The sequence below is a fragment of the Canis aureus genome, chromosome 12, assembly GCF_053574225.1.
Source record: "Canis aureus isolate CA01 chromosome 12, VMU_Caureus_v.1.0, whole genome shotgun sequence".
NCBI classification, from domain to species: domain Eukaryota; kingdom Metazoa; phylum Chordata; class Mammalia; order Carnivora; family Canidae; genus Canis; species Canis aureus.
The window spans coordinates 12,159,722-12,175,166 of NC_135622.1; the positions used below are offsets into that span (position 1 = coordinate 12,159,722).

At 34.4% G+C, this 15,445-nt stretch overlaps 1 protein-coding gene across 6 annotated transcripts in view; it reads right to left on the minus strand.

Annotated features, from left to right (window-relative positions):
* SYCP1 (synaptonemal complex protein 1) overlaps window positions 1–15,445 on the minus strand; it is a 143,773-nt gene that overhangs the window by 127,524 nt on the left and 804 nt on the right. For 5 of the 6 annotated variants that reach the window (XM_077842750.1, XM_077842749.1, XM_077842746.1 and 2 more), the window contains exons 2-8: window positions 15,241–15,381; window positions 11,782–11,866; window positions 11,565–11,608; window positions 11,332–11,388; window positions 9,927–10,091; window positions 9,205–9,272; window positions 2,100–2,173 (exon numbers count right to left, since the gene is read on the minus strand). In XM_077842750.1, the coding sequence (XP_077698876.1) occupies window positions 2,100–2,173; window positions 9,205–9,272; window positions 9,927–10,091; window positions 11,332–11,388; window positions 11,565–11,608; window positions 11,782–11,866; window positions 15,241–15,348 (601 nt within the window). In that variant the 5' untranslated portion in view covers window positions 15,349–15,381. The remainder of the gene's footprint in view (window positions 1–2,099; window positions 2,174–9,204; window positions 9,273–9,926; window positions 10,092–11,331; window positions 11,389–11,564; window positions 11,609–11,781; window positions 11,867–15,240; window positions 15,382–15,445) is intronic. The other variant, XM_077842748.1, reaches the window with a different exon arrangement.

The following is a 15,445-nucleotide window of genomic DNA, read 5'->3' on the forward strand; positions in this document are numbered from 1 at the left end:
GCACTCTCTTTCTCAAATAAATAAATTAAATCTTTAAAATATATATATATATAAAAAAAAAATATATATATATATATATGCTCATTGGTTCATTTAAGAGATCACCAAAAAAAATTTTTTAAAGATTCTTCAAACCTCTTCCTACCATCTTAGCATAAAACTAAACAGAGGGAAAAAACAAAAACAAAAACAAAAAAAAACAACAACAACAACAAAAAAAAAAAAAACTAGTAGCCTGTCTCCATGGCCTAAGTTACTTTCTACAAAGCAGTCAATACACCATCCCTCCATCCCCATCTATATACTTTTCCCCACTTTTTTTAAGATTTTATTTATTTATTCATGAGAGACACAGAGAGAGAGAGGCAGAGACACAGGCAAAGGGAGAAGCAGGCTCCATGCAGGGAGCCCGATGTGGGATTCGATCATGGGTCTCCAAGATCAGGCCCTGGGCTGACGGTGGCATAAACCACTGAGCCACTTTTCCCCACTTTTTATACCTGGATGGAAAAGCTAATATTGAAAGTTAAATAAATGGGATGTAACAGAGGAGCTGTTAGTCGTGTCCTACGTTCTGTTAAGTAGGTATGCTACATTCTGGTAAGTATTTATAGGTCCAAAAGCAAAGTACTATATGCAGAGCCCAAGAAAAACCCTAGTAATAGTGCATAATGGAAATAAGAATAGCTAACACTGAGCACTTTGCACTGTTCTAAGCAATTTATTAACTAACCTAATTCTCAAAACAGCACTAAGAGGCACTTTATTAACCAATAAACAGTAGGTCAGAGAGATTATATAGCTTATTCATGGTCAGGTGGACAGCAACTGAAAGTCTGAATTTGAGCATAGGCTGTCTACTCTTAGCCTAAGCTCTTAAGCAGTACACTGTGATATTAAAATTTTAGCTAGGTTTTAAAAAAAATAAAATAAATAAAATAAAATAAAATAAAATAAAATAAAATAAAATAAAATAATAAAAATAAAATAAAATAAAATAAAATAAAATAAAATAAAATAAAATAAAATAAAATAAAATAAAATAAAATTTTAGCTAGGGACACCTGGGTGGCTCGGTGCTTAAGCATCTGTCTTTGGCTCAGGGTCCTGGGATCAAGTCCCATATCAGGCTCCCCACAGCAAGCCTGCTTCTCTCTCTCTGTGTGTCTTTGCCTCTCTCTCTCTATCTCTCTCATAAATAAATTTTAAGAAATAAAATTTTAGCTAAGAAAAGCAGGAGCTATACTGCTATGCTGAAAAAGCAGGTAGACAGTATTTTCTAATAGATTCTTGGCATAAACAAAGTAGAGCTGGTGTCAAATTAATGACAAAGATAATACTGCTGTTTTTTTAAAAAAGATGTTTATGTTTTTCATCAAAATGAAAAAAATTCGGGGGATCCCTGGGTGGCTCGGCAGTTTAGCGCCTTCCTTCGCCCCAGGGCATAGTCCTGGAGTCCCAGGATCAAGTCCTGCTTCGGGCTCCCTGCATGGAGTCTGCTTTTCCTTCTGCCTGTGTCTCTGCCTCTCTCTCTCTCTGTGTTTCTCATGAATAAATAAATAAAATATTTTTTAAAAAATGAAAAACATTCCTACAAGTAAAATTGAGTATGCATAAAATGAGAATGTGTACTTGAATATTTATACTACAACCTTATTAGAATATTTTAAAAGCATGTTTCTTTAGGAGAAATTTGAGAATTATATTTAGATTTGAAATAAATATTGTACTATTCTTAAGTACTGTGCCTTCAGCATAGCTGTCCATCGGTATTTTCTATTATGAACACAGCTATGTATCAATTCAATTTGCTAGCTGTTCCAAAGAGAAGAAAAAGCCTCAAGATCACATTTCAACTACAAATGTCAAGTATGTATCTTTTGAAATATATTATCTTTCAAAACACTTTGAGCTTTCAAAGCTCAAAGAACTGAGAATCAAATTACTACTTATGCAAAGAAATTGTATAAGGCACTTATAACTTGTTCAAATCAAAATTGGATCCAAAAAGTGAAAGAATAATTTCTTCCCTTATCCACCCCCACCATTAAAATAAAAATAAATTGATAAAAATCACATAAAATAAGAAATATATTTACATTTCTTTGTCTTTTCTGCAGATCTGGCACAGGTTTCTTTGAGTAAATTACATAAATGCCTTGTAGCATTATTCCTGAAAGAAAACAAAGAGTCTGCCTAAGTATAATCTGATCTCAAAGCAAAATCATATGGAAAAGTTATGAAACGTTACAATTTTTAAAGAAATTCTTATATTTACACACATATATATCACATCACTCAAGTGATTTTAAAAATGGGTTGATTATACTAGTAGCAAAGACAACTTAGTAACTTCCTCTCTTAAAAGTAAAAAGGATAGTTTCTTAACAAGTTTCTACCCAAGTAGCTAACAATAACCTTTCAGTAAATAGTTCCAGATTTTGCCCACGGGAAAAAAAAAAATGAGAAAAGAGGGCTGGGTTTTTCTTTTACTATTTGCCCCAGAAATATTCTAGCTGTCTTATCCTCAAAACATTAAACAGGTAACTTTCTGACTAGCCTTTCATTACATGAATAATAAGACCTCTGATCATCTCAATAGGAGCAGAGAAAGCATTTGATAAAATTCAATATTCATTTATGATAAAAATTCTCAACAAAGTGGGTATAAATATCCATTTATGATAAAACTCTCAACATAATAAAGGGCATGTATGACAAGTCCACAGTTAACCCCATACTTAATAGTAAAAAGTAAAAAGCTGAAAGACTTTCCTCTTAGATCAAGAACAAGACAAGAATGCCCACTCTCACCACTTTTATTCAACATAGTATTGGAAGGCTTAGAACAATTAGGCAAGAAAAAAGACGTATCCAATTTGGAAAGGAAGAAGTAAAATTCTATTTGCAGAGGACATGATATTATATATAGAAACCCTAAAGACTCCACAAAAAAAAACTTCCAGAATATAACAAATTCAGTAAAGTTTGCAATATGCAAAATTAATACACAAAGATCAGTTTCATTTCTGTACACTAATAATGAATGAACTATCTGAAGGAGAAATTAAGAAAACAGAAAACAGCCCAATTTATAACTATACCAAAAAGAATAAAATATCTAGGATTAAATTTAACCAAGGAGGTGAAAGACCTGTATACTGAAAACTATAAGACATTAATGAAAGAAACTGAAAACACAAACAAATGGAAAGATATTCTGTATTTATGGATTAGAAGAATATTGGTAAAATATCCACACTACTTAAATGGGTCCTGATAACCAATTTCCACACCAACAAGCAATTTTTGGGACACTAGCTGGGTGTCCCATAATTCAATTATGACACTATCAACCTGAAGATAGCCTCAGATTCCACAGGTTAAGGGTTCAGTCCTACAAAACTACTGTCCCCCTGGCCCCACTTAAGATACCAGTCGGTAATCCCAGGTTGCTACCTGGACTTCTATCAAACTAGCTATAAATCAGAAGTTTTCATGACTCATTCCTTAGTTTTTCCGACACCAATCACAGGTTCAGATTGTTACCTGAATCTCTGACAGACTGCCTATAAATCTAAGGTTCCTTGGGTTCAATTAATTTGCTGGAGCAGGTCACTGAACTCAAAGAAACAATTTACTTGTTAGATTACTAGTTTATTATAAAAGGATATAACTCAGGAACAGCTAGATAGGAGAGATGTATAGGACAAGGCATGGAGGAAAAGGGTATAGAGCTTCCATGCTTTCTCTGAGCTCACCACTCTCCCTAGATCTCTTCAGCAACCTAGAAGTTTTCCAAACCTTGTCCTCTTGGGTTTTTATGGAGGCTTAGTTACATAATTGTGATTGATTAAATCACTGGCCATTGATAATTGATTCAAACTTCAGACTCTTTCCCATCCCCAAGGTTGAGGGAGGAACTGAAAGTTCCAACCATCTGATCACATGGTTGATTTTGATTCTCTTGGCAACCAGCCCCATCCTTAAGTGGGGTCCAGAAGTTACCTCATTAACATAACAAGAGACAACTTAGTCACTCTCAGCACTTGGGAAATTCCAAAGGTTTTGGAGATTATGAGTCAGGAATGGTAGATGAAGACCAAATACATCTATGAGAAATAACATATTTGGTCATGTGAATGACCAAAGCATAGGTTTTTTTCTTATATATTTCATACTACCCAAAACAGTTTACAGATTCAATATAATCCCAAACAAATTTCCAATGGCATTTTTCAGAAATAGAACAAACCTAAAATTTGTATATAATCACCGAAGAGCCAAAGCAAACTTGAGAAAGAAGAAAAGAGCTGGAAGAATCACACTTCCTGATTTCAAACCGTATGACAATACTATAGTGACCAAAATAGTATGGGATGAGATGCCTGGGTGGCTCAGTCCGTTAAGCATCTGCCTTCAGCTTGGGTCATGATCCTGGGGTCCTTGGGATCAAGGCTCCCTGCTCCGTGGGGAGTCTCCTCCTCTCCACCTGTTCATACTCTCTCTTTCTCTCTCAAATAAAGTTTTTTAAAAAACCAGTATGGGAGGTGGGTGGAAGGTTAGGTTTGTTTTAAGATTTTATTTATTTATTTGAAGGGAGGGAGGGGCAAAGGAAGGAGAAAAAATCCCAAGCAGACTCCTTGCTAATAAATACAGAGCCCAATGCAGAGCAGTCCTACAACCCCAAGATCATGACCTGAGCTGAAATCAAGAATCAGATGCTCAACCAACTGAGCCACCCAGGCACCCTGGGAGGTTAAGTTAAATAGGTGATGGAGATCAAGGAGTACAGGTGTTGTGATGAGCACCAGCTATTATATAGAAGTGCCGAATCACTACATTATACACCTGAAACTAATATTATACTCTTTTAACTAACTAGAATTTAAATAAACCTAAAAAAAACTAGTATGGTATTAGCATAAAAGCAGACACATAGGGGTACCTAGCTGGCTCAGTGGGTTAAGCATCCAACTCTTAATTTTGTCTCAGGTCATGATCTCAGAGTTGTGAGACTGAGTTCTGCATCAGGCTCCACACTCAGTGTGGAGTCTGCTTGTCCTTCTCCCTTTGCCTCTTCTCCCACTCATGCTCTTCTCTCTCTCTCAAATAAATAAAGACTTTAAACAACAACAACAACAAAAAAAAAAAAACACATAAATCAACAGAACAGAACAGAGAGTCCAAAAATAAAGTCATGAATATATGGTCATATAAAATGAAAAACAAGAAACAACACATGTTGGCAAGGATGTGAAGAAAGAAAAATCCTCATGCATTGTGGAAAAGCAAACTGATGCAGCTGCTATGGAATACAGTATGGAGGTTGCTTAAAAAATTAAAAATAGACCTATCCAGGATCCCTGGGTGGTGCAGCGGTTTGGCGCCTGCCTTTGGCCCAGGGCGTGATCCTGGAGACCCGGGATCGAATCCCACATCAGGCTCCTGGTGCATGGAGCCTGCTTCTCCCTCTGCCTATGTCTCTGCCTCTCTCTCTCTTTGTGTGACTATCATAAATAAATAAAAATTAAAAAAAAATAGACCTATCCTATGATCTGGTAATCACACTAAGTATTTACCCCAAGAATATGAAAACACTAATTTGAAGGGGTATATGCATTCCTATTGCATTATATCCAATAGCCAAATTATGAAAGCAACCCAAGTATCCACTGATAGATGAATGGATAAAAAAGATGTGGTATAGGGGCACCTGGGTGGTTCAGTGGCTGAGTATCTACCTTTGGCTCAGGTCATAATCCTGGGGTTCTGGTATCAACTCCCATAGAGCCTGTTTCTCCCTCTGCCTATGTCTCTGCCTCTCTCTGTGTCACTTATGAATAAATAAATAAAATCTTTTTAAAAAAAAGATGTCTGGAAACCTGGATGGCTCAGTGGTTGAGCAACTGCCTTTGGCTCAGCTCATGATCCCAGGGTCCTGGGTTTGAGTCCCACATCAGGCTACCCGCAGGGAGCCTGCTTCTCCCTCTGCCTATGTCCCTGCCTCTCTCTGTGTATTTCTGTCATGAATAAATAAATAAAACCTTTAAAAAATAAAAAAAGATGTGATACATATATATACATAATAAACAGCATACACACAAAAAATATGGAATATTACTCAGCCATAAAAAAGAAAGAAATCTTGCCATTTGCAACAATATGGATGGATCCAAAGGGTAAAATGTTAAGCAAAATAAGCCAGTCAGAGAAAGGTTGGTTTGGTTTTGTTTTCAAAGCCTATGACTGTTCTCCAGTATAGAGCAGTAGTTCCCAAAGTATGATCCTTGTCCTAGCAACATCCACATCACTCATTAAAAGCTCAAATTCTGAAGCCCTACTCCACTTAACCAGAAATTCTGGTAAGGGAGCAGAGGACAACAGTGTATGTTTTAACAAGCACTGCAGTTAATTCTGGTGCTTGCTAAAATTTAAGAACCACTGGTAGAGAGGGACTTTTTTGTTACTGGTTTTGTAAAAAACCAAAAACAAGTGACCATGAACCTAATTCTTCAATTACAATAGAGAGGGACTTTTTTGTTACTGGTTTTGTAAAAAATCAAAAACAAGTGACCATGAACCTAATTCTTCAATTACAATTTGTAAAACAACTTCAGCCTTTTCCCCTGTTAATTTATGGTGAGGGAGAGAGGACAAAAGTGCTTTAGCAGTATGTTCCCTAAACCACAGAAGCAGCACAACCTGGCATAAAGCCAGACATTTACTCCATATATAAGCAACCATCCAATCAAAAAATATTTATTTTAAGTCTGCTATGTTCTTAGAAATGTCTCAATTTTAAAATTCTTAAAACTCTTCACTAGCTTCCAAATGACCATCTGCAGCAATTTTCAAAGTTTTTTTTTTTTCTAGAACCAAAATCCTTTTTCAATATGATATCTTAAGTGGATACACAAGATTTTGAATCGTATTTTTAAAATAACAATGTTCCTGTTAAAGGGAGCCATAGCTATAATCACTCAGCCTTTAACCTACCCTCTGCAATCCCTATGCTTTGACACAAAAATCAAAATTCCTTAGCATGTCATGCAATGCCAGAGTAGCAACCTCTAATTCTCCTCCTGGCTAATTCCTATTCATCCTTCAGACATTCTCATCTTTAGAAAGCCTTTTCTAGAAGGATCCCCGGGTGGCTCAACAGTTTAGCGCCTTCCTTTGGCCCAGGGCATGAACCTGGAGACCCGGGATCGAGTCCCATGTCAGGCTCCCTGCATGGAGCTTGCTTCTTCCTCTGCCTCTCTCTTTCTCTCTCTGTCTCATGAATAAACAAATAAAATATAAAAAAAAAGAAAGAAAGCCTTCTCTGACAATGACCACCATCAAATGCATGTAACAGGGCTTGATGGGTTTAATTCATCAAATTATTTAAACAAATCCCAGATAGGAGTCTGACAAAAATCAAATGTTGCTTTTTAAGGTTATTTCTGAAAATACGTAATTGTGGATGCTTCAGGTTTGACTCGTGAAATTTGAAAATTGAAACTATTATTACATCTAATGTTGGAAATCAAATCATATAGAAGGTCCTGCTCCATTCAAAAAAAAATGCCTTCAAAATTATATAAATTATCTCAAAACACTTTTCCTGCTCAAAAATATCAATAAACCAAAGTGTCCATTCCCTCTCAACTTTTATTACAGGACAGGCATATGGTTTTGAAATATCCAAAGTCTCTTTCAAATCTATATCTCTTTTAAAAAGTTATGATCAGTTAATGAGCTGGTCCTGAGCAACTGTATATTAAACCTGTCTTCCGACAATCAAGTCACTCTACCTTAAGCGCAACTTTGTTTCTCACCTATATTTTGACAAAGCTCTTAGCTAAATGTTAGGTTCCTTCAGACAACAATTGACAATTCAGTATTTGAGGCAAAAACAGAACTGAAACAATTATTTAAAATAGAAGGAAATCATACCCAAAATAAACACACTCCCTCTCACCTCAAAAAAAAAAAAAATGGCATAAATTCTATACTATATCACACTACACTACCTTACACTATACTATGTAACTAAACTCAAAGTATTCACAAAAATTCAACTTTTCATCAACAGAGGCAACAACCATCTTAAGAAAACTCACAAGTTTTCAAAGACTGGTATTAGGGCTAAAGCAGGCTTTAAAGGTCTTGTAAGATACTACAGAAACTCAATCACATACCCATACAAAAGTGACCATAAGTATCAAACATACAATAAGCACACAATGTCAGAAACTTTCTCTTCTCTATCCTTTCTCCTTAATAACCAAACCTCAATTAGACAGGGAAAAAATTAAGGTTTAATATTTAAATTTTATCTGGAAAGTCACAGGTTGTCTTTTTTTAATTTATTTAAGTAATCTCTACCCCCAGTATTGGGCTCAAACTCACCACCCCAAGATCAAAAGTCACAGGCTCTTCCAACTGAGCCAGCCAGGCACCCCCATAGGTTGTTTTTCAACTGGACTAAATCTATTGTAAGAGCTCTTTTAATTTATCAGCAACTTCCCTGACAAAGTGGTATGTCTTCTAAAGCTATGATGTTTAACTTAAACATATAGGAATATATAAATTCTGTACTCTTTGTGGACCCATACATTACATTCTAACTACTCAATATCTACTTAGTAGGTGAAATAAACAAGTTACATTTTTCTATTAAATTCTATACGATATCATCTGAATGAGGTGATAAGGGTATAAAATAAGGCTTAGCTATTGCCTAAAACAAAGGAAAGGAAAAGCTAAAGATGATACTAGAATTTTAAGCTAACATTAATGGAAGAATCATTAGGCCACTGACAAAAACAGGAATTTAAGAGTAAGAATTAGCTAGTAACTAAGTTGAGCATGATTTTACAAATGCTCCACCTAAAATACTGCAACAAATAGAAAGGTAGACAATATACATAGGCAGTTGTAGATACAGGATTATCAGATACCTTTTGACACAAATAATGGTTTCTCCTGCCTGACATTTTAAAAAGCAAGAAATTATTAGTCAGTGACCACTGTTGGCCAAATACAAGAATGTAAATAAAATAAGTAGGTCTTCCTTCTTCCACACTTCCCAGGTAGAATTCTACGTATAAGTTAATATTACATAACAGAATATTAAGTTAAATAAATTTCTGGAAATCACTTTAATAAGTATGGAATAAATAAATTTAGAAAAAACAAATTCATTAAATTACTTACTCTTTTATTAAATCTTTATTTTCTTGAATTCCTTCTTCTAATTTCAAGCTTACTTTTTCATTTTCAAACTAATTTACAAAACAAAAGAACAGTTCATCACATTTTGCTTAGCAAAATAAACATGAGTATAATCATTAAGCAGCATTTCTTTGCTAACAACTAAGATGTGTAAGAATTCTTTGCAAATTTTTGTGTGTCACAGCTTATGGATTTCCCATAAGAATATGGATCCCACTTTCACAAATCTAAAATCAAGTTTGCTGAATCATCCCCAAAAAAGTATCAACAATATTTTAATGCAATATTATCTTCCCTAAACATTTTTAATGTTTTATCTTTGTCCCAATCCAATATTGTATTTTCTCAACATTTTTCTTTTACTCCGCCACAAAGCTGAAGAGTTCCAAATATAAAATTTTATCCATAAATCTCATATTCCAATTAATAAAAAACATATACAAGTCATCATCAGTAACAGGAATTAATAAACATTTTAAAATCTATGAATCAATCTTTATCTAAAGTAATTTATTATTTCCCTAAACATTTGCATTAAGTTTTGGGCAACTTTTCTATGCTCATCCTAAAGTTGAAATGCAGTATCAGCAAAACTTCAAAAAAAGCACTGTCCTTAAAATCCACATCACTGTAATACTCTATTTTAAAACAGTACTATGATAAAATCTACTACACTATATTTTCTATTCCAAATCTTATTATACCTGTAGTTCCTGAATGGCTTTCCGTTGTGCTTCAATTATCTTTCTGTTTTCTTGCAACTTATTTTCTTTCTGCTTCAATTCAGATTCTACACTCACTTTCCACTTCTTGATCTTTTCAGCTTCCTTATACAGTTTTGAATATAGTCTGCTCATTGGCTCTGAATTCTATTAAAATAAAAGGGTTTTCAAAGAGTAGTAATGCTAAAATTTTGAACAATTCACAAACTACAGCTGCCTGCTAAAAATATCCTAGTAATAAAGTATCTTAATAGTGAAGAACAAATCTCTCCTCAATTTATGTCCTAACAGCATCCTGAAAACTACATTTAACTCTTTAAGTTATTAGCAGCATTAGCTACTTCACTAAAGTTACTGGTCACTTGACTAAGTTATGCGCTATTGAAAAAATCCAATACCTTCAAAATAAATCTAAGCCAGATATTGGAAATATTTTAGTCAATGAGAGAATCTGGTGGGTTAAAAGTTAAAATAAGTTACACAATATCTATAAATTTTTACAATGGTCTTGAAAACATTTTGGTTATACAGTTTGAAGATTATCTAAAGGACATGAATTTTAAAATATAATGACAAAAATAAAAACAAACAAAAAAATATAATGACAAAAATAATAGTTAACACAAGATCTAGCTATCATTTATTCTAAGGTTTTATTTAGCTTTTATTCAGATTTCCTGAATTATCCATTTCAACATTATAAGGTAAAAGTCAGTTTATATTTTTTAAAATCACAGATGTCTGCTTGCTGATGGCTCTTTGTTATCAAAATATATGAATAAGTTCCATATTTTTAAATTCTGTGATATTTTAATCACAGCAACAAACATATAGCACTTTATAAAGCCATGGAATTTCTTTTTTTTTCCTTAAGTAGACTTCATGCCCAAAATGGGGCTTGAATTCAAGAATCCCATGCTCTACCAACTGAGCCAGCCAGGCACCCCAGAATTTTTGTTTTAAAGACATCTATGTGTCATAAGTAAAAATGATTTTTATAACTAAAATAAAAAGCACAGCATGTTCTATAAATTCCTTAGACAGCAAACAAGCCCAATATTCATAACCTATTAATTAAAGGATTGCTTGTAAAATAGCAGTTTTCACATATTGTAGCCACATCCTCTCTTTTATTATTGCTCTTTATGGCTTAAAATTAAATTGCCACTAAAGAATGCATGCTTGTGTAACCCAGAAAAATACAAAAGCCTAGTATTTCAGCAACTTTAAAGAAAAACAAAGGGGAGAAAATAGTTTTAAACAATATAACTTAAAACATTAACCAAATCCTAATCCCTTAGAAGCTTCAAAAAGAAAGATATATATAATTAACAAGAAATGATACTCCAATTACAAGAAATTTAATAAAAATAGAAAATCTTCTGACCTCAAAATCAGAATCTTTTAGTCCTTCCTGGTAATGACAATTGTCAGAATTATCAACCTAAAAAAATGAATAAGTGTTTCCTGTAAGAAAATATTTCTGATGAAAGTTTCCAAACAGTAGTAATTAAGTACTGACAACTCATAAACCAACAACTAAAGAGTTTTTTCCCTTCTTTCAAACAAGCAACTAAATACCTAAACAGATTATGTCTATGTACCCTATACTTAACTTACCTGTTCAAGCATGGGCAAAAATTTAACTTTTTGTAAAGCAGGATCTGCAAGATAAAAAACAACTGGTATTAAATATGTCAGCATCTTATTTTTATATGAAGTATTAAATCTAGCTTTAATATCAAGGCTAATAACAATAATTATAGTCAATATCTAGCAACATGTATGTAAAAAATATGTCCATATACAGTGATATATTGCTTTCCCAGGCTCTTACCTGAATCAATGTTTTCCCCATTTTTGGAGAGATTAGTCATTGCAAATGGAAAACTAAAATCATCTTCAATACATTTGTTGGCACCCTACAAACACAAAGAAGTTCTTAAACATACTATTCCAAACCACTCTGATAACTATTCGTATAATATGTATAACTATATAAATAATACACATCTGCTTAAAGAAGTGACTTTAATTACAAATCCTTTAATGTATATGCAATATCTAAAACTTCAAGTGGTTTTGATATGTAAAAAAGCAAAAAATACATGCTTTGTAAGTATTCAAGAAAATAACAGTAATTTTAATCAGTAGCTTAATAGTTTTCTTCAATTTCAATATGATCTTCCCCTTGATAAAATTTAGAGTGGTCTTCACTGAATAGCATTTTGATAGTATACTCTAGCTATATAGACAGGAATTTTTCTACAGTGTATAAACTGAAATATTCATTGCTTCATTCCATCTCCAATATGATGTTCCACAGAGAAATTTTTAAAATAATTTAGCAAGAAATAAATAAATAAATAAATAAATAAATAAATAAAATAATTTAGCAGTAAAAGCTGTATTAATTCCTCCTTTCTTTTTTTTTAAGATTTATTTATTTATTCATGAGAGACACAGAGAGAGAAGCAGACACACAGGCAGAGGGAGATGCAGTCTCCTTGCAGAGAACCCGATGTGGGACATATCCTGGGATCATGCTCTGAGCCGAAGGTAGATGCTCGACCCCTGAGCCACCAGGTGTTAGGTGTTCCTAATTCCTCCTCTCTGATAAGAACTCTACTGTACAAATGAATTTCTCTTTTTGTCCTGACAACCAGGAAGCTCAAAACCAAATTTTAAGCTTAGACGCTAATTTTTACCAGTATGTTGGCATATTTTCCAAATTTTATTTTTTCTTTGATCCTAATATTCTCTTAATATATTTTTGTAATCTTGCTACTTCATTGTATGTATCTTACAAATTGCCTCAAATCATTTAAGGACAAAGGAAGATTCAAATAAGCAGGACTCATTAAGTATCCAGAGTTCTACAAAAGCAGTCATTATTTTTTTAAATGAAGATGCTTCCAAACATTAAGTGTGCTCTTTATTCATTCAAAGCAATACTATCCAAATTCCTGGGTAAGGAACACCTGGGTGGCTCAGCAGTTGAGTGTCTGCCTTTGGCTCAGGGTGTGATCCCTGCCCAGGGATTGAGTCTCGTATCAGGCTCCCTGCAAGGAGCCTGCTTCTCCCTCTATCTCTCTCCCTGCCTCTCTCTCTCCCTCTGTCTCTCATAAATAAATAAAATCTTAAAAAAAAAAAAAATTCTTGGTAATGAAAATCCCAGAAGACAACACAGGCAGTAATTTCTCTGACATTGGCCATAGCCACATGTATCTAGATAAGTCTTCTGAGTCAAGGTAAACAAAAGGAAAAATGAACTATTGGGACTTCCTCAAGACAAAAAACTTTTGCACAGTGAAGGAAACAATCAACAAAACTAAAAAGCAACCTACAAAATGGGAGAAGATATTTCCAAATGGCATATCCAATAAAGGGTTAGTACCCAAAAAACAAATAATTCAATTGAAAAATGGGTGGAAGATACTTGCAAATGATATCCAATAAAGAGATAGTATCCAAAATGTATAAAGAATTTATAAAATTCAACACCCCAAAAATAAACAATTCAACTGAAAAATGGGAAGGCATGAGCAGACATTTCTCCAAAGAAGACATACAGATGGCCAACAGACACATGAAAAGATGCTCAACATCATTTCATCAGGAAAATGCAATTAAAACTACAATGAGGTATCTCACACCTATCTGAATAGCTAAAATGAAAAATACAAGAAGCAACAAGTGTTGACAAAGATGAGGAGAAGAAGGAACCCTCATGCACTGTTGGTGGAATGTAAACTGGTGCAGCCACTCTGGAAAAGAGTACGGAGGTTCTTCAAAAAAAAAATTTTTTTAATGAAAAAATAGAACTACCCTATGATCTAGCAACTCCACTACTGGGTATTTACCCAAAGAATATGAAAAAACTAATTTGAAAAGATGTATGTTTATGGTAGCATCATATACAAAGCCAAACTACAGAAGCAGCCCAAGTGTCTACCAACTGATGAATGGATAAAGGGGATGCAGTATATATACACAGTGGAGTATTACTCAGCCAACAATAAAAATGAAATCTTGCCATTTGTGATTTGAAATTTGACATATATGGAGCTAGAGTGTTTTATCCTAAGTGAAATAAATGAGTCAGAAAAAGATACTATATATTCTCATTCATGTGGAATTTAAGAAACAAAGCAAAAAAAGAAACAAAATAAACAATCATGGTGGGGGGGGGGCGACAAACCCAAGAAAGAGACTTAAGGAGGGAGAATTGATGGGTTACCAGAGGGGAGGAGGATGGGAAATAGGTAATGAGGATTAACTAGGGCTTATCAGGAGGCCTGGGTGGCTCAGCAGTAGAGCATATATGCCTTTAATTCAGAGCTTGATCCCAGGGTCCTGGGATTGAGTCCCGCATCAGGATTCCCGCAGGGAGCCTGCTTCTCCTTCTGCCGGTGTCCCTGCCTCTCTCTGTGTGTCTCTCATGAATAAATATTTTTTTAGAAAAATTTAAAAAGGAGGGCCCTTAAACCGTTCTGGATCAGGAAAAGTCATACTGTTCACTTTCAAGTTGGCTGCCCCCCTCCCCCATATGTACAGACAATAATAGGGTGTGGAATGTCGTCAGTGGCAAACATTTCACAGATTTTTATTTTGTTTCTGTCTTCAACATTTTGGACACTGTGCTAATAGTTATGTTCAGTACATGAAAAGATACTACTGTATTGAAAGCTTTTTAGGAAATTTTGACAGTATTTTTGTACAAAACATTTTTTTTGAAAAAATACTTGTTAATTTATTCTATTTTAATTTGCCAATGTCAATAAAAAGGAATAAAAAAATAATAAAATAAATTAAAAAAATAAAAAGGAGGGCCCTTCACATGGTAAGCACCGGGTGATATATGGAAGTGCTGAATCACTATACTGTACACCTGAAACTAACAACACTGTCAAGTAAATTGGACTTAAAATTTTAAATAAGTCTGTTTAAAAATTCTTGGGTAGGGATCCCTGGGTGGCGCAGCGGTTTGGCGCCTGCCTTTGGCCCAGGGCGCGATCCTGGAGACCCGGGATCGAATCCCACGTCGGGCTCCCGGTGCATGGAGCCTGCTTCTCCCTCTGCCTGTGTCTCTGCCTCTCTCTCTCTCTCTGTAACTATCATAAATAAATAAAAATTAAAAAAAAAAGAAAAAAGAAAAAAAAATTCTTGGGTAAATCAGGCCACATTTGCTGGGGGGGGGGGGAAATTATAAAATAACACCAGTAATAAAATACACCCTGCCTTCTGACCTCAAGTTTAACAACAGGAGAATTAAGATTCATATATGCAAGCTTACCTTGAAGAAATTAGAATCTCCTCCCAAAGTCTGAGGTTTCACTGCAGATACCTGACTGCTACTTAATCTTGGTGGTACAAACAATTTAAAAGGCTTTTGCTTTTCCATTTTCTCTCTTCCAGTTGTAAATTACCTTTTGCCCTAGAGGGCGGGGGGGGGGGGGGGGGGGAGAAGGGGAGCGGGAAGAGTTTCACATGGTTTCATT